We start from the raw sequence: 20,000 nt of genomic DNA on the forward strand, positions 1-20,000 counted from the left end.
AAATAAAATGAAAAAAAAAAAAAAGATTACAATGCTGTACATTTTTAGATATTTTGAAGAGGAATATAGAAGTATTTTTATAATCAAGTGATGATCATTTTCAAAGCTTCATGTTTGATCTATTAATATTCCTGTCGAGTGTGTGTGTGTGTGTGCCTGAGGATCTTTGGTTTTGAAAATTCTGGATGCTCTTACATTGTCTCTCCTTCATGGTAACATAAATGCCTTCGATTGATGTATTGAAATCGGTTCAAATCTCTGTGTCGTTTTTACTGGTGATTTACTGTGACAATCAAGAGTGAATCCCTTCGCTTGCCATATATTGTGACACCTCGGTGGATTTCTCCATTCAAGGCACAATTCACCCATTTACAAAGTCTATAAAACTGCCCCTATTCCTGGAATAAGAGAGACGTGATTTCTCAGAGACATGGTAGAGTTCATGTCATTTTAAATCTGGAGATATATATATATATATAAAAAAATAAGAGAGCAGACTGGGTTTGCGGTTCGAGACAGTACTGCCTGTCAGCATGTTGACGTAAATGGTCATGCCCCATTTGTGATGTGGTCATGCTAGCATTATGACAGGAGAGATCAAGAGACAAGTCGCATTCCCATCCACACTACAGTGGCGTGTCTGTCAGAGCTAGCATCTGTTAGCGCTAGCGTCTGTAACGGAAGGGGGTGAACAGGTCCAGGATGAAATCTGACCGGTGAAGTCATTCTCTGGGGGGGGGGGGGGAAACACATCACCGTGTCATACATAAGCCATCGTTCCCTCCGTCACGGACGCGAGCCAGTATTTTTCTGCATGACTTCAAGTGTCTTCAAGTCTTCTTTTAGAAAACTGATGCCCTTGTACCTCGAGAAGACATGGCTTTGATTAAGTTTTTTTTGTGTGGTCTATTTTTGTCATTAAGAACATTCAACCCAGTTTTGTAAATGTTACTGTTCTTGAATGGATGACTGCTATAAGAATATAAATACATAACTTCAAACATGTGTGTTTGCTATTTCATTTGTCACTGAAGATGTAAAGAAGACGAACTGCAAAGATAAACCGAGAGTAGGGTGAAAGTGTATTTCTCTTTGTTCTGTTCCTGAGAGTTTCAGAGGCTTGGACTCACTTTGTGGCAAGCCAGAGAACTGAAGCATTTTTGTGCGTAAGTGAAGTTGAGCCCCCACCCCCACCCCACAAAAAATATATATTTACATACATATTTACCTTTTGTATATGTGGTTCTGTCATTCAGTTGCGCTGCATTCTTGCCTGAACATTGATTAGGCCTATGTCAGAATAACATGAATAATCTTTTAATTATAACCAGAGCCGAACTGAACTGAGGGTTTAAACCAGAGAAACCGAAATTATTATTTTAATCTGCAATAAGTTGGAGTATAGGAATAATAGGACTTCTACACGGTTACGCTAAACCATACATAATCATTGTCTTTATTTGAATACCTTATCTAAAAAGTATGTTTTTTTTTTTATTTTCAAATTTTAATTTCATGAAGATGAGAATATTTTAAGGGGCCTGTATTGTTCTGTGTAGACAGTGACTATAAAATATCCATTTCCTGGTCAGTTGCCCTGTGAATGTTTATGGTTACCGTGGTCACCTGACTGTCATGCCCCCCCCCCCCCCCCTTCGTTTTAACAACACCACTATTCACCCACTGCTTTTCACACTTCTCTAGTCAACACCTTTCTCTTCTCACTCCTCTCTCTCTTTCTCTCCTTCTTTCTCCCTCCCTCCCTTTCTCTTGATCATGTGCTCTATATCTTTCTCTTGCTCTGTCACTTTGTCTCTTCCTCTCTCTTCTCTCTCTTGCTTGCTCTTTTTCCTCTCACTTCTTGCTGTCTGTTAACCCTTTCTCTCCTCTTCTCCGATTCCTCTTGACGTCATCTCCTCTTATCTCCATTCCTCTTCCCCCTCTTCTTGTCTTTTCTCTGTCTCTTTTCCTTTTTCACTGTCCCGGTCTCTTTTGTTACCCTCACCTTGCTTCCTCTCCTTTCCTCTTCTCTTTTCTGTGCTTTCTCTGTTCTCTCTCTCTGTTAGTGCTTTTTAAAGGCAATTTCCCACTACCTTTCCATTAATTGCCTGCTCGCCTTCATTTCTTCTCCGTATACACTCACCAACATGACCCCCCCCCACACACACACACACACACACACACACACACACATGACATACACACACACACACACACACACACACACACACACACACATGCATACACAGTCAGACACACACTCCCTCTCTCTCTTTCTCGGTCTTAGGAGCCACCAGCCCTCAGGGGAGGGACAGAGACAATTTCCTCTCATCCTCCCTTTCTTTATATTATTATCCCTCCCTTCTTTTTTTCCCTTTGTCTCCTCCTGCTCTGCTACACTCCTTCTTTCTTCCAATCCTTCCACTTGCAACCTTTTCTCCTCTTTCTTTTCTCTCTCTTTCTCTCTCCATCTATCTTCCCTGTTCTCTTACCCTCTCTCTCATCCATCCTGTCTCTCTCTATTTTCCTCCCTCCCCCCTTTCCTCCTCTCCGCTTCCCCCATCTCTCCCTCCATCTTTACCTCTATCCCTCCTTCCTTTCTTAGATGGAGAGATCCTTTATAATCTCTTTCTTCCATCTCTCCCTTTCTCTTCCTCCCTCCTCCCTCTCTCTCTCTCTCTCTCACTCTCTCCCTCACCATCCATCCATCCCTCCCTCCACCCCAGCTCAAAGGCCATTCTCACACTTCCTGTTTTCTCTCTCCCACGGAGTTCCATTGGACTCCCCACGGGGCCCTGGGGCCTTCCCGCCCAGATGCATTATGGGCCATGTCCATGCCGGTCGGGTCGACTCCTAAAATGCCCTCCTCGTGCCGAACAAGCTCGTGCGTTTGTTTGCTGAGGAGATGAACACTCGCCCTGGCTGTGTATTTCTGCTATCTATTTCGACTCCAACTTAATTCTTTGTGGCTTTATTTGTTTAATTATTGATTTTTCTTTAACCACTCCCCCCCCTTCAACACACACACACACACACACACACACACCACCACCACCACCACCACCACCACCACCACCACCACCCCCCTTTTTTGCTATTACAGAGTTTCCCAAGAATGTTGGTGTTTGTGCTGCGCTGAAATTAGATCATAAATCTGAGCGCTCAGGCGAAGATTACCTCATCCTCGAGTAATTTTTTGCGGCAACAGTTCAGACTTATTCTGCTGGGGGTACAGGCAAGCTTCACTTCATTACCCTAATCAGACCGTTTGCATGGGGGGAGTTTACACACACATTGAGTCAACGCATGGAAGTGCATAGAAATGTGTGTGTGTGTGTGTGTGTGTGTGTGTGTGTGTGTGTGTGTGTGTGTGTGTGTGTGTGTGTGTGTGTCTGTGTGTCTGTGTGTCTAATGGCATGAGAGAGTCTCTCTTTCTCCCTCTCTCTCTCTCTGTGAATGCGTGGGTGTGTGTGATTGTGTGTGTGTGTGTGTGACTGAGTGTATTTAAGTGTGTGTGGGTGGGGAGGAGGTGTCATCGCACTGGGAATAACAACAGTACACAAACAAACCAAAATAGATGACATACATTATATTTAGGAGCTTTTCTCTGAGGAAAGGCCAATAGGACACAGCTCATAGTGCTCTTTCACAGAAATGTTTGTCATACCGGCAATCTTTGATCACTCCTCACTCCATGAGCTTACCATAAAAGGCAGCAGAGTAAGAAATCTCTTCATTTCCTGACTTATATAATTCCCAGTTGCACATACAGTGTGTGAATCTGAGTCGCACCGTATACACATACTGTACCTAGTTTTAAATAATATATGTACTGTACATAATGTGTATCAAGTAGGAAGGAGACTGGAGCACACTGATCTCACTTGCAGTCTTTTATTGGTGCAAACAAACTGACGTTTCGACACTACTGTGTCTAGTTCAGAGTCAGAGTGTACATAATGTGTATACTGTATGTGCACACATTTGCCTTATTCTGAAGCAAATAAGTATGTGCATGTGGGTGTATTTCACATTGACATGCATTTTAGACACCCATTAGATTTTTTTATTTCTTTTTATTATTTAACTGTTATTTTGCTAGGAAGGTCCCATCCAGACACAATGGGTGCCTCTCATTTGGTGTTTTATACACCCTCCCTTCCTTCCTCGATCCTCGTCCTCACTGATCTAGATAAAGAATGATGGGGTGGCAACAATGGGATAGTCTATCCAGTGTTAGATATACATCAGTGGGAACGAGCATGGAGGATAGAGGAGAGAGTTTGAGAGCCACCCATCATCTGTTCTGCTAGGGACTCAGGGTCAAGACAGTAGCAATGATTTAATTTAGAAAGACAGTGAATGGACAAGGTGAGACATTGACACAGTCCAAAGACACCAATAACACACCAACACAGAAGACATCTGTAGGGCATCCATTGCATTGAGGAAGGAATAAAGGTGTACCTTTGCCAGGTCTAAACCTATAGTACATAAAGAGAAAACAAATAGGGCCAAATATTGACCCTTGTGGGACACCAGTCTTTACTGTTACACACTGTCTTCTCCCAGTTAAATAGTGAGATAACCCAGCCAATAGAGAGTTTCTAAAGCCTTAAGAGTGCACAGCCTTTCCAAAAGAGACCATGATCACAATATTAAATAAATTGGGTAAATGGAAAGGTTCCATCTGGCCAGTCGGTAGTGGTACTGGTTCTGACCCATATCAGAAGTGGGAAGGAGATGACGACTCTTTTACAGATTGAAGATCTCGTTGAAAAGCTACAGCTGGTTAGATTTTTTTTTTCTCACCTAAAGTAGAAAAAGCATACCCAAAGATTTATATTCAAAGAGCCTTGATGAGGTGAGCTGACACTGTATTACCACCTGGGAATACAACGAAGAGGGGCACCGGAGATGTACAGCACTTTTCAGGTGGCTCCTCCACTTTGCATTTAAAAAGGCCACGTTTCGATCAACAGATCTTCGTCAGGAGCCATTGCAGTGTGCAGACCATCACTTCTACTTTGACACGTTTTTTTGTCTGGCACCTGCTAAAGAAAAAATTGTGGATGTGCGCAACCGTCTCTCTAAATACGTCCTCCACTTTGCGCCATGTCAAAATGTTCCTGTCACCGCAGTGTCAGTTTTAGGGAGATCTATGGTTAAGTCAGCAGCTCATCTCGAGACCCCCATCTATAATCTTAGCTGTACGGTGAATGGTCATTATGACACTGCTAAAACAACGAATCTAATGGCAGCTTGAGACTGAAATGAGCCTGGTATCAGAACAGAAACTACATTTTATGTGTATTTGTGTGTGTGTATTTGCTGTGTACATATTTCCTGTGTTCTATGGACATATTCTAATTAAGGTCTTTTGGAATCAAAATGAAGAGTTTGATTCCAAAAGACCATATCACTTTTTAAAAACATTAAAAAGTACGGTGGACGAGAAGGGTTCCAACACATGCATATTCAAAAACATCTGCAACCTCAGAAAATATCCTGCAAACTCAGAAAACCCTTGTTCATGTTGTGTATTCCAGGAGATATCAGTCTGAGTAAAGATAAATCAAATAACAATATCCAAAAATATTTCTACTGAAATTGCAGGGAAAACAAATAGTAAAAAAAATATAGGCCTATATATGAAAATTCATTAAAATGGTGGATATAACGTTTTGGAACCAGACTCTCTAAATAAACAATATGGTCCTTATGGCATTGTTGCATTACATGTAGGTGTCTAATTATTTTGCACAGTACTGTACAGTACCCCCCAGAATTATTGTCACTTTATTGCTAGGGTTGACTAAACACAAGTATGAAAAAATAATCTCTTGGTAATTTATTATAATCTCACAATGAAGACTATAAAGACAAATTCAACCTTGAAGGGAAACAATTTTCTTTTGAGGAAGAAAGAAAAATCTCATAAAGTCGCTCACACGTCGCTCACCATTATTGGCACCCCTGCTTGTAATACCTTCTTAAGCCTCCCTTTGCCAATAAAACTGCTTGTAATATTCTCCTATGATACCCCATAAAGTTGGAGAATACAAAGCAAGGGATTTATGACTGTTTGTCTTTACAAAAGCTCCCCAGATCATCCAGATTCCCAGGTCCCACACTTGTGCATGGCTCTTTGACTCACCCGACTGCTTTGCTATGGAGCTTAGATCAGCGGACTGAGATGGCAATGCCGAAGCTTGATTTTGTGTTCAGTAAATGATTTTTGTTTTGATCTGGACGTTTGTTTTGGTTCATTGACCTGATGAATGATTCAATCATGACCCACTTTTAGTGTCTTGGCCCAGATGGACAGATTTCCTTCCTATTTTCTTGGGGTTCATGATACCATGCACCTGAATAAGGTTTATCAAGGCCCATACAAGGCCTTTGGGAATAAAAATAGTCCCTCAATATCACAGCCCCTCCACCATATTCTCATTAGGCATGGGATTCTTTTCAGTATAGTCATTCCTCTATGCACGCCAAAACCACCTAAAGTGATTCTTGCAATTTTCATTTAATCTGACAATAGACCACACTTCCAGACAAAGTCATTGTACCATTCAGTAACTCATGCCATTTACTGTGATTAAATCACTGGAATGGCTTTTACCTGGCGTGCTCTCTAAATAATCTACTAGCAGTGAGGTCACTTTTAATTTTTTTTTCTGAGGGGGCTTGGTAACCCCCAAAATGATACCTTTTTATTTTGACTTAACTCTTGAACAGTGGTTCTTATACGTTTTTTGCCCCCATGTATCCTCCATACTGTACATGGGGGCAGGATAACCATGGATCTTTGTCCAAGTTTGTCACATTCCCAGTTGGTTCAAGCCTTTTAATGATTGTTTTAACTGTAATTATAGATCTCAAAAGAACCTACTGTACTTCCCTGTTGAAGATCTGTTGAGATCGAAACGTTGCCTTTTAAGAATAAATAAAATATTTCTTGGAGCCCATATGCAGTACAGTGTTCAGACCATCCCCTTCTCTCTCTAACACGTTTTGCCTGACACCTGTTACAACACACTTCGGATGTGTGCACCCGTCTCCTAGGCTGCTGGGTGAACCCTGCCTGACCTGCCAGCGAATTTGGATTTTCCCTCCTCCGAGAGAGCACGCCTCTCGTGCAAAAGAAATAAAGCGTAGACTCCCCATACTAATGTTCGATCTTAAAAAATTGAGCTTAGTATGGTGACAGCCAGACACACACACACACACATACACACACACACACACACACACACACACACAGACATACTGTATACACATGCACACTCACACACACACACACACACACACACATGGAGATATATACATATGCACACTCACACACACACACACCTCACACTCCTCTCACTCCTCACACTTCCTCTGAGTGGTGTTTTCCCCTCGGGGATTTCTTTGTTCTCACGTCGCGTCTCATAGCGACCAAACACACGTCTGTCCCATCATTCGCCCTCTGCACTACCAGCCGGGTGATTGGACAGCCACCAATGTCAACAATAACACACCGACCAATCAGATGGCCCGATTTATTTTGGGACTGGCGAGATATTGTACAAGGGTATTTTCTCAGACTTTTGAAGCATAGCCTAATGTGAAATGGCTTTAAAATGGCCATTGGCAGGTGTCAACACAGGATACTTTTAGTAAGTTGGAAAGTTACTTTTGGCAACTCACTGTTTCACTTGGAGGAGCGCATGTTCTGTGTCTGAACCAGGCTCAGTGTGTCAGAATCAGGATCACGATCAGAATTAGGATTCAAATTGGGGATCAGGATTGGATTTAGGATCAAAATCAGAATTGGAACCAGAGTTTAGAAACCAGATCAGGAGTCAGGATAAGAATATGTACTGTATGTAATGAGCAAACATGTTGACACAGGGGGCCCACTGGTCAGCGTGGAGACTTGTTGTACGCGGTACTTGTGTGTGCGCTCTGATCCGGTCGTTGTAAATGTGGGATAACACACACACACACACACACACACACACACACACACGGTCATTGTAAATGTGGGATAATAGGACCCAGAGGAGCCTGTGGAGGCACACACACACACAGACACACACACACACACACACCTACACACTCACACACACACACTCACACACACACACACACACACACACACGCCCTTTTGCTTTCTGCCGCCGTAATCAGGCTGGCAGCCATCAAGCTGCGTGGTTCATGTCAAGGCCAGACAAGGCAGGAGGTCCTGCTGATTCTCTCAACATCTCCCACCTTCCCCTCCATTCATCCCCCTCTCCTCTCCCCCCTCTCACTTCACAGGCTGACTCCAATCAGAGGGAAAGGGAGACAGAGAGAGAGAGAGAGAGAGAGAGAGAGAGAGAGTCAGTACAGGAGGGAGAAGAGGGAATAAAGAAGTAAGACCAGAAAAAAGCGAGTTCACAGGTTTTGGAGGGTGGGGAAATGTGTGTGTGTGTGTGTGTGTGTGTGTGTGTGTGTGTGTGTGTGTAAATGTGAGTGTGTTGAGGTGGCGATGTGGTGGCGGTGGCGGTGGTGGTGGTGGTGTTTGAAGGGGCTGAGAGAGTGTGGGCTTTGGCTGGTTCTGCATGCCTTTTTCAAAAGCCTGCTGCTCCCATGCAGGCTAATCCCCAGGCACGGGTGCTAAGTCCTCCCCACCGTGGGCATCCTGTGTGGGGGGAAGAGGTGAGGGGCTTGGAGGGTCGGGGGGCCCGAGAGAGGAGGATCGATGGAGCCACGGCAGGGTTCAGTCAGGGTTATAGCCGATGTGTGAGAGAGTGTGTGTGCGTGTGTGTGTTGCGAGTGTACGTGCAAGTGTTTTGAGTGTGTGTCAGTGTGTGTATGTGTGTGTGTGTGTCTGTGTGCGAGTGTTTCGAGTGTCAGAGTGTTGAGGCCCAAGCTTCCCCCTAACTCCTGTTCATCTGCAGGGAGCAGCAGCACTCGATAATGCATTAACAAGAGTGGCTCCTGTCGATGGGCTGTGTGGCGGTGGTGTTAGTTGTGTGTGTGTGTGTGTGTGTGTCTGTGTGTGTGTGTGTCTGTGTGTGTGTGTGTGTGTGTGTGTGTGTGTGTGTGTGTGTGTGTGTGTGTATGGCGGGGGGATGTTCACACAGACTCCCAGCTGACTGCACTAAGGCTTGTCCTCAGTGGTAGGGTACTTGACTTAACAAACCCCCCCAGTCTGTATGAAGAGATGGAGGCAGTGAGGAGAGTGTTGCAGGCCATTCAGCAGGCTGTAGGGGGCGCTATTGGAATAAAGGGTCATGACATGACACAAAAAAAAGAGTAAAAGGTCCGCACACTTGCTCTCACTTAGTTTACTTTATTTTAGACAAGTTACGTTTCAGGCCGTGTGGCTCTTCTTCAGACTGAAGTGCCATGCGGCTTGGAACGTAACTTGTCTTTTTTTGGATCTTAAAGGTAAACTATGCAACGTTTTTCAGTTAATCAATTCGTTCCATACTGTTATATATGATTAAATGAGTCATTACCGGTCGAACAGTGTTTTTTTCGGCCGCCCTATAGTGGTCTGTAGCGGTAGAACCACACTTGCAACTTCAGGAGACCTCGGGCACGCACCCATGCTCTACTCCAGGAAGTGTCATGTAAAGTCTCATGAAAAGGCACGGCAGACTGACCGATTGAGGAGTTTTGTCAAATAGATACGCTAAAGCTGTAGGGGAAGCTCTGCAGAGAAATATGCAAGCATAATACGAGCGAAAACGAAAAGTGAAGGCGAAACCGGCGATGAAGTCGCCAATCCTGCATAGTATACCTTTAACTTTTTGGCTCCTGCACCTTTATGTGGATGTGCGCACTGTCTATCTATCTAAAGCGAATGAAGAGTTAGTATAAGTGTACAAGAGTTAGTACTGTGTATGAGAGTTAGAGTTTATTTTTTGGCCTGAATGCTCTATTTTATTTGTGTGTGAGTGGGTGAGTGTATGTGTTTATAGCTTATTATTAGGCTGGCTTTGTGACAGTTGTGCCTCTCTCGCTCCCTATCTCGCTCACTCGCTCTCTCTCTCTCTCTCTCTCTCTCTCTCTCTCTCTCTCTCCCTCTCCCTCTCATTCTCTGTGTTTTAAACACACACTCTCTGCCTTTCTCCCTCAAAGCCCATTCTACAGATTTGTGTAGGTATTTGATCATGTCTGACAGCCCACTCATAGCCGCCCGCACACTTTCCTAGACGATAAATACCCACGAGAGGCCTCCTTGGCATCGCACAGGCCATATGCGCCGGGCGTTCCACAATAAGCGGAAGTGTGTTGACAACAGCGACTCCGCCAGCTCTTTCCTCTCGCTGTTGGGTTGACTCGACGCTCGCTCGCTCGCGTGGTCAACTTTCCAATGCAGCCGCTAGATTGCATCACATGACCAGAGTCTGAACTGCGTGAGGACTAGTCATCATACGCTTCGCAGGGGGTCGTCACCGGGTCTGCCAGATTAGTGCAACCTGAGGAAAGACTGGACTGGGCTTTTTCCGCTCCATAACCGCAGGATTGCGTCACACGACGCGATTGATTACTCTTGAGATATGGCCTTATACAGTATGTTTGAATGCATAGCTCAGTCTGCACTCGAGTAGTTCAAAGTAACCGATAGACTTTGCCCCCCCATAGGTAATTGGATATAGCCGTAAATGTTCAATACTGTCCTCACACAAACAGGAACCTTGAAATAAAATTGGGTGGTAAAAAGAAGCTAGATCCTATCTGCTCATAACACGTGTGCTTTTGTGTGTGTGTGTGTGTATGTGTGTGTGTGTGTGTGTGTGTGTGTGTGTGTGTGTGTGTGTGTGTGTGTGTGTGTGTGTGTGTGTTGTTTGTGATGAAGGGAAAATGGCCCAGCTGTTAAGTTGTTTGTGTATGTGTGTGTGTGTGTGTGTGTGTGTGTATGTGTGTGTGTGTGTGTGTGTGGGTGTGGGTGTGAGAGAGAGACCATGTGTGTGCTTGCACGTGTGTGTCTGTGTTTTAATGGCAACTTTAGAACAACCTGTCACCTGCCATAAATCTGAAAGGGCTTTTTCCCTTGGAAAACTGATTCTCTTCAGATAGAGAGTTTGTAAACAGCCTTGAAAGAGATGTCAGTTATTTTAAGATGAGAGTAAGAGAGAGAGAGAGAGAGAGAGAGAGAGAGAGAGAGAGAGAGAGAGAGAAGAGAGAGGAAGAGACACTCAGTGATTTGATTATCTTTGCTGGACAGGACAGCCATTACAGAACATTAAATCCAACACAAAGCTATTGCACAATGAGAAGACACTTCAGAAGAACACTTCTCTTGAGAGCTATTGCTTAATTCTCAAATCCTTTTTTACATTTTTTTTTTTATTGTCGACCCGCAAAGAATGTGTGTGAAGGAATGTTGACACAAATGGGAGTCAAGCGATATTCATGAAATCCTGACGCAGTCCACACGGGTTTGCCTTTAATCAATCTAGCTCTTAGGCTAAATATGTCTTCAATGTGAACATTGTGTCTCATCAGTGTCTACGAACCAGGACTGTATACGTCACTTTTTGACAATAGCTTCGAGATATGGGAAAACGTTCTTAGACAATGACACATGCAAAGCAAAAACAGGAACAGGATACAGTTCCATTAAAGTGCAGCATACTGTAACTCCTACACATCAGGCTACATCAGACACCTCTGAAACACTGTACGACTTGATTTCTCGACACTTGACTTGTATCACTTACTTGCATCTTGGTAGATTGTTAGTGAGTCCTTCCTTCCAGTAAATATCAGACAGTTAGATCAGATTTTTTACTTCTGCTGACATTCAGTTTAAGTTGTATTCTTTAACATAACCTTTTATTTGTGCCTTAACTTAGTGTCATTGGATAAATAAACTCATAACATATATATTAATGATATAATTATATGATATATGTTTACAGACAGTGCCCTGAAGAAACAAAGCATGGATTAACTGACATTAACACGGCCATATACAGTAGATGTAGAGATAGCACCATCTTGTGGGGACTTTCAAACCTTCAAAACCTGTTGGTTTACTGATGTTCACTCAGTCCAAAAGTTTCAAAATATCAGCACTGGACCAAATAAGTTAACACAAGTGACATAAATATTTTTTATTACAAAGGTCAAGAATTTTGCAAAGTGTATGATTGTTATAGTTTCTTTTGGATTTCCCTTTATTTTACAAGTATTGTATTTATCTTTTTTTACTGGATTTGTACTGGAACACAAACACTGACCAGATAAATCTTTGTATCGACTGCACTTATTTTGTGCAGTATACTTATACAAATAATAAACTGGTGGTTAAATGATGCTAAAATCCAAACAAACCATAGCATTAGTACAGCGCCCTCCGCTGGATGGTAGTGGATGTTTTTTTTTAGTTGGGAGCCTATTTCTATGAGCTACATTTATGTACCTTCCAATGTGTTTGCATTCCTGGGACACACAGGGTACCCATGTAGTGGCAAAGAGTTCTAAAATATGTGTAATACCGATGGAAAAGGTCATGCTTCTATCCAGGACAACAACTGCACACAGGGCCAAGACCAGCATACGGGATGTACATCTGCTGTGTCAGACACTCCACTTTCCTTACGGTGTGTTTGACACTGTTATTTGAAGGTAAAGTAATTGCACTGCGATGCTTTAAAACCAGCTGTTTTAGTAAATAGTGTGTGTGTGTGTGTGTGTGTGTGTGTGTGTGTGTGTGTGTGTGTGTGTGTGTGTGTGTATGTGTGTGTGTAGGGGGGGGATACATTTCAAAGGTGTTTTGGCAGTATTGTCCGTGGTTCTAGTTCCAGTTTCATCTTTACTCCTTCTTGAAGATCCTCTTGGCATCCACCCCATCGTAGTTATAGCTCTGTGGGAAAAAATATGACGTTGTGTTATGATATGACACCTCTCTATGTGTTCCATATATCACCGTATATTACTCTCACTTTATAAGAACTCTAAATTCAACGTACTGTCATTTTAAATCAACTCAATTAAAAGTGATGACATACATACTGTATGTGTCCAATGTAAACATGCAACATCTACAGATGATATACTGTAACATTGTGACTCATTATTAGTCATTATGTATAGGGATCTACCCATTTTCAAGTTCAAAGTTTATTGTCATGTAATAAAATAAAAATAAAAATAAATAAATAGATACTATTAAAAAAGAGGGGTTGGGGAGCACCAAGCGAGACCCAGGAGCAACAGGGACAAGGAAAAAACTCCCTAGTCCAGGGAGAAACCTTGGGCAGAACCATTTTGTCAATCTGGTGTGAATTAGCCTGGTCATATACCAAACCCTTGTACTAATACCGTACAGAGGTGGTGAAGGGAAATGAAAATTGAGCGGAAGCTTACGGAGGGCTATGCCAGTCTAGGTGTGAGTGCACTTGACCAAACCAACCTGATGGAGTTCCCCGTTCACCAGAGTCCTGGTGGTGGTGAGGACCTTGTTGTTGTCTTTCCTGGTGAAGGCGCCCTTCAACATCTCCCCCTCCATGTTCCAGGAGCCCTGCAGGAGACAGATGAGGACAGAGGTGAACTGGTGTCCATGGCTACGGCTAGATTAGGTTCTCACTCTGTTTCTGGTCTAAAGGTTAGATTCAAGAACGACATTACTGCCATCTTCATCATCACCACCATCATCATCATCAACAACAACAACAACAACAACAGCAGCAGCAGCAACAACAACAACAACAACAACAACAACAACAACAACAACATGATTGTCACATCCCATGCCCCAATGTAACTTTATCAAAGTTATGTAACTTATTGCATTTGCAAAACTTCTATATGTATGGGGGATACTGTTTCCCCATGTGGGATAATAAAATTGACTTGGACTGACTGTTGGTGAGACTGAGACCATTGTTTCCATAGACATAAATACATACATATATATATATATATATATATATATATATATATATATATATATATGATTGTTTCTCTCAGTGTGAATCAATCAAGTCATGACAATATACACCGTGATTAGACTGTTGGTGAGACTGAGACCATTGTTCCTCTCAGTGGGTATCAATCAAGACATGCCAATGTAGGCCTACACTGTATTTAGATTTCCTGCTTCTCAGTTAGTTTCTCCTGTGAAAAGGTCAAAGGTCATTCAACGTTGCTGTAGTAGTGACATTTTTCAGTGGGCCCACAATGGGGCGATGCAGTCATGAGATAGATTAATAAATCAATAGTTCAAGAGGTTGATCAGCCTGTGTGTATCAGGATTCCTTACAGTAGCAACAGTGTTGGAACAGATCATGATCGCAACTAAACCCTATTCAAAAGTGAATAGTACTGATAGCAATCGTGTAATTATTTCAATAACTTCATCAAAGTGATTGCATTTAATTACTCTTTGATGACTTTTCTAAATTTCTAATGAATGTTTTCAACTGTTAACCATTGTCAAATGTTTAAATCTGGCAGTGTTAACTGTACACTGTTAACCTTGAATCCAAAAATCAGCACTCAAGACTGGTAGCAACATTAGTTGTAGCAACATTCTAAGCCGAAATGTTGGTGGCAATGACAGAAGTAATAGTTAGCGCCTTCCAGTTTCCACTTAATGGAATGGCAGTTACAAAAAATACCAAGCCTTGAGCCAAGCACCTCTGGCATGCTCGAGAGAGAGAGAGAGAGAGAGAGAGAGAGAGAGAGAGAGAGAGAGAGAGAGAGAGAGAGAGAGAGAGAGAGAGAGAGAGAGAGAGAGAGAGAGAGAGAGAGAGAGAGAGAGATAGATAGACTCACTGAAACTTCTGTTCCATCTGCCAATGCGTAGTCAAACTGAACGCCGAGCGTGAAGTCGATCTCTTTGGTGCGGAATGTGCTGGACTCCTTGACGTGGAACTGCTCCCCAGTCTGAGTGATGGTGATTTTCAGGTTGTCATGTTCCGCCAACTTCCTCTTCATGATGTTAATGCCTGCACAAGATACAGTATATACGTTTTTTGTTGTTGTGATAAACAATTTTCATTGAGCATGAAGAATGTCAGACATCAAAAGAAAACTATATACAGCAGGGAAAGTGAGCTCATAAGATCCAATAATAATGAGAAAAATGAGAATAATAAAATGACAATAATGATAATGTGGCAGTACAGTTTCTTGCATATTAAGAAGATATAAGGTTTTTATCTGTGCGGACATCTATTTTCTATATCACTGCTGCATTTGATGTGTCCTGCACCTGGCCCCAGTGAGGTGGGATGTGCATGCATCTACAGGACGCAACTTTGGGTCTGCCATTGGGGGGGTTAAACTTGTGGCATATTTATCAATTTATTTATTTATTGAATAATTTACTTGTGCAAAAGGGGGGTTATATTAGCTGGACATGATTTTTGGGGGGGCTCATGACCCCTGTAACCCCCCCGCAAATTACGCCTACGACTTGACTTAAATGCCTGCACAAGAAACATAACTAAATGCTAGACTTGAAGAAACCCTACAACCTGACTCAAAATATAATCTTCTCTTTTTTGAGTGAGTTTGTTTTAATCAAACAGATAGTTTAAAAACCACATTTTACTTTTTGAACTTATTGCAGTATTCTATGCAGCTTTCATCAAGCAACAGATCAGCTAGAGTTGTGGATTCATCATTTTGAAATCCAGTTCACGGGCTCAGTTTAAAATAACAACAGTGGGAACTGCATGTGCCTGTGGTTTTGACACCGTTTATTCAGTTGACAGACTACAACTCTCCTGTGTAATAGCTGAGCCTTTAATACCTATCTAGAGTTTTAATACCTCCATATCGCCACCCCTGTACTGTAGATTACCGTACCGTGTCATTTCAATGTCACTGGCCCCACATACTCATAGTTTCAAATAACAAACGCGGGCCATAAACGCTATTTATACTGCCAACATGTAAGACCGGAGCTAAGAATAAAACAGTGAACTCAGGAAGCCAAGCACACTTCTGTGTCATCCTTTCATTTCTTCATCTCTTTCTCTCTCTTTCTCTCTCTCTCTCTCTCATTATCTGCTTCTGTTCTTAGTCCGTCTCTGTTTCTCTCTACATTCAATCCTTTTTTGTTTTTTTCTCTCTCTTTCAGTGTTGTTATTTTGTTACCCATCTCTCTGTTCTTCTCAAGCATAGAAACACAAATGTGTAAAGGAAAAACATAGTGTATTGAATATACAGAGGCAAACACAATTAACATACTATCATGCACACGCACACACGCACACACACACACACACACACACACACGCACGCACGCACGCACACACACACACACACACACACACACACACACACAGACACAGACACCCCCCCCCCACACACACACACACACACGCATACACACACATTATGCAAAATCCTTACCCATTTGTTCCATAAACTTGTCGTAGTTCTCATTGCGGTCAACTTTCCAAGTTCCATTGAAAGTCATCTTTGCCAGGCAACTGTAGGACAGGACACTCTTTTCACACACTCTTTCACTCTTTCCTCCTCTCTCACTCACTCTCTCTCTCTCTCTCTGTCTCTCTCACCTTCTCTCTATCATTCCCACCCTTTTTATAAACGCGAACGGTCACCTAGGCGGCCTTATCTTGGTGATTATCAGTCTGCTGATGAGGACGCTTTAAGCCCACAGCAAATATAGGCCATTGCACCACAAGAATATAAAGATAAACACTCGCAGACAACACCCATTGTACCCTGAGCATATTGGCAGGATAGCGCTCTCTGACAGCTTAGAATCATCTCTCAGCGCGAGAGGCATCCCCCCCTGTGGCGCTGGCATGAGGGTGGCAATAACCATTGACCCCAAGTGACCTCCAGGAAAAATCAGTTGGTGCCAATACAAAGCATGTTAGTTTGTACTAGAAAGAGAGAGAGAGAGAGAGAGAGAGAGAGAGATTTGAGGATGGAACTGAGGGTCTTCTGTTTTCTTTCACTTACATCACATTCCAGACAAACTGTTATTTCTGCTTTATTTTTTTTTATTTTTAAAAAACAAAAGAATTTGTTTTTTTAAAGCTACCATATTTGCCGTATTCTCAGTGTCTTGATATAGTACATTAAAGTACAGTCTTGATTAAAGTAGTACCCACGGCACACAGACATATGAATGTCTCCAGCAGAATTCAGGTTTTGTGTTGCCCTTACAGTAAGGGCCTTACTGTAGATAAGACACAAATACATGTAGGCCTATGTGAATCATGTCTTCAACTGCTAAATCGACATTTCAGCATGTTTGAGACACACCTTTGTGATTGACAGTAATTCACCAATACCATTTAACTGCAATAAAATTCAATTGCAAAGCTCTTGGTTAATTATTAATGGTTAAACGTTGGCGCGTCGTTGATTATCCCGTACTTAAACCAGTGCCTGCTGTACCTACACATTTCAATGCCTTGGACTTATTTATTGTCTCACAGCTGGAAACTCCTAATTCATTTCCACTGACCCACTCACTCCGTGCTCTGCTCTTCAGAGGTGTCAGGAGTTTATAAATCTGCCTTGTTCTACGTCAGTCTAATTTAACACCCTCTGCCCAGCAGGGCCAGGAACAGGACGGGAATATAATGTCCTCTCTTTGTCACAGTCACAGACGCTGTGTTTTCGAAGATGCTATTTAACTGATGCGAAATCTGTACTCCCATATATATATTTACCTCCACCAAGGAGGTTATGGTTCCATCAGGGTTTGTTTGTTTGTTTATCAGTCTGTGTCTGTTTGTTTGTTTGTTTGTGTGTCTGTTGGTTCACAAGACAACTCAAGACATTACGGATGAATTTCGTTGACATTTTTATGGAAGGTCTGAATTGGCCCAAGGAACGATTTTGGGAGTGGTCCGTATCACCGTCTGGATCCAGGAGGCAGTTATGTTGTCAATTGACGGAGGTCTGCGCTCTCTGAGTGCTTTTCTAGTTTTTTTTTTGTAATATGATTCTTTATACATAAGTGTAGTGAAATAAGTAATTGGGTGTGCATTTTTACATTACTTAGATGGCATCATTCAAGTACAACTTGTTAATATACTAATTTGCCCATCCCATCCAGTCAGAGGCAAAGCCCACCCCACTCCAGTGCACTCAAGAGAACATTGACGATGCAGACGCTGCATCTTTGAGTTTGAGTGCAGAGCAAGTGGCAAGATTCTTATACAGTCTGGTGTAGAGGTTTTATGGACTGTGTGCGTAACATTGAGGAACACTGTGAGTTCTATAGATAACGCTTATGTACACACACACACACACACATGGCTGTCAGTGTGTGTGTAACATTGAGGAACACTGTGAGTTCTATAGATAACGCTTATGTGTACACACACACACACACACACACACACACGCACATGGCTGTCAGTGAGCATCAGACTAAGGTCACCAAGTCATGTATGATGTGACGTAATGGTTTATTGTCTGAACGGAGACAGTTAGAGAGAGAGAGAGAGAGAGAGAGAGAGAGAGAGAGAGAGAGAGACAAAATGGTTTGCAAAGTTCAGGTTGAGGCCCAGATTATCTGACTGATAAAGTCATATCATCTAGACATAGATAGCACAAGGTAAAAGGTTATCCAGAAAAGGTGAAAGGTTATCCATACAGATACAGACTCTATGAGTGTTGTCCTGAGATGACACTCTTTGCCGGCCAGACAATAAAACGTTGTCATTACAGTATAATGACTGACCTCCTGCCTGACCATGTGCCAGGAGTATACTTCTCTGAAATATTGACAAAATATTGGCAAATTGACAAAATAATAATCCTAAATAATAAAGCATTACTTTGACTTTGAAATCGTCCAGCCACTTTCAAATTCACTAGCATTTGGCTGTTTGCTGGTGGTGTTAATATCCATCCCTGTGGCATGACAATATCGTATAGGATCAAGCCAGGTGCATCCGGGTGACTGCTGAAATTTTATTTAAGTGGTATCATTTGGGATTCCCTTTTTGACTTGTCAGATTTAGCTTGCTTCAAACTGGTCTTTGTTTCAGTCAGATAAATTGTGACAGCTGTGAGACATTCATTCAACATTTCTAAACATGGTACATGAAATAAATAAACTAGCCAGTTGTGATTTATATGTAATGCAACACTTCTATACTTGGTGGGCTAAAATTACCATTAGCCCGGGTCAAGTGTATGCTCCCAGGACCCTATAGAAGTGCTCCCATTTCTGTGTAAGGTCCTCTTATAGACTGGCAGAGGTGGAAAACTCCAGCTCCAATGAGTAAAAGTCCGATCATGTATTGGTTCTACCTGTGCACATCAGGTGATCTCATCAATTAGCTGCTCTGCCTAGCTGAAGAGTTGTGCTAAGTAGAATCAGCTGGTTTAAATGAATGGTTGACACAGACATGTGGTAGGACTCTGGGTGGCTCTCAAACACTCTCCTCGATCCTCGAGGCTCGTTCCCACTGATCTATAACTAACTCTGGATAGACTATCCCATTGTTGCCACCCCATCATTCTTTATGTAGATTAGTGAGGACGAGGATCGAGGAAGGAAGGGAGGGTGTATAAAAGACCAAATGAGAGGCACCGACCTTTTTACTCACTGAAGCTGGAGTTTTCCACCTCTGTGGACTGGTTTGCAGCAGGGGTCTTTGGCTCCACTTTAGAATAGCCATAGGCCTACCCACCACAGAGCCATAGATAGAGAGTTGCGATGATCAACAGTTCCAAAAAAAACTGTGCTGAATGGCTGAATCGTAGGAGGGTGGGATGTACTTCTGATGCTGGAAGTTGTAAATCAATTAACTCATTGACTACTGACCAAGAGATTGGCTGTAAACAGTTCCAAAAGCCCCATAACGAGGAAATAGCCTGGAAAAAGCGCTGCCATTTTTTCCTATGGAGGTCTATGGGAGTGTCTCCACTCTGTTTTATCTACCGCTCTGACCCACCACACATCAGTGCTCACTTGGCTCCCAAATGTGACCCTGTAAAGCGGAACCAGTCGTTTCGGTAAAATTTAGTAAATTAAGTTATTGTGCTCACGTGAACGGCCA

General features: G+C 42.5%; 2 protein-coding genes across 3 annotated transcripts in view; one reads left to right on the top strand and one right to left on the bottom strand.

Annotated features, from left to right (window-relative positions):
- LOC134059409 (RNA-binding protein with multiple splicing-like) overlaps positions 1-1,005 on the top strand; it is a 41,830-nt gene extending 40,825 nt beyond the window's left edge. For both annotated transcript variants that reach the window (XR_009935045.1, XR_009935046.1), the window contains one exon: positions 1-1,005. This exon is cut by the window's left edge and continues 1,363 nt beyond it. The gene's annotated coding sequence lies outside the window, so the exon portion shown is untranslated.
- Positions 1,006-11,979: 10,974 nt separating this feature from the next.
- LOC134059410 (fatty acid-binding protein, intestinal-like) lies at positions 11,980-16,631 on the bottom strand. The gene is made up of 4 exons (XM_062515804.1): positions 16,357-16,631; positions 14,770-14,942; positions 13,406-13,513; positions 11,980-12,856 (listed from the first exon to the last, which is right to left on the bottom strand). The coding sequence occupies exons 1-4, from the start codon at positions 16,421-16,423 to the stop codon at positions 12,806-12,808; spliced, it is 399 nt and encodes a 132-aa protein (XP_062371788.1). The 5' UTR covers positions 16,424-16,631; the 3' UTR covers positions 11,980-12,805.
- Between the last annotated feature and the right edge of the window lie 3,369 nt (positions 16,632-20,000).

The sequence above is a fragment of the Sardina pilchardus genome, chromosome 16, assembly GCF_963854185.1.
Source record: "Sardina pilchardus chromosome 16, fSarPil1.1, whole genome shotgun sequence".
Lineage (NCBI taxonomy): Eukaryota > Metazoa > Chordata > Actinopteri > Clupeiformes > Clupeidae > Sardina > Sardina pilchardus.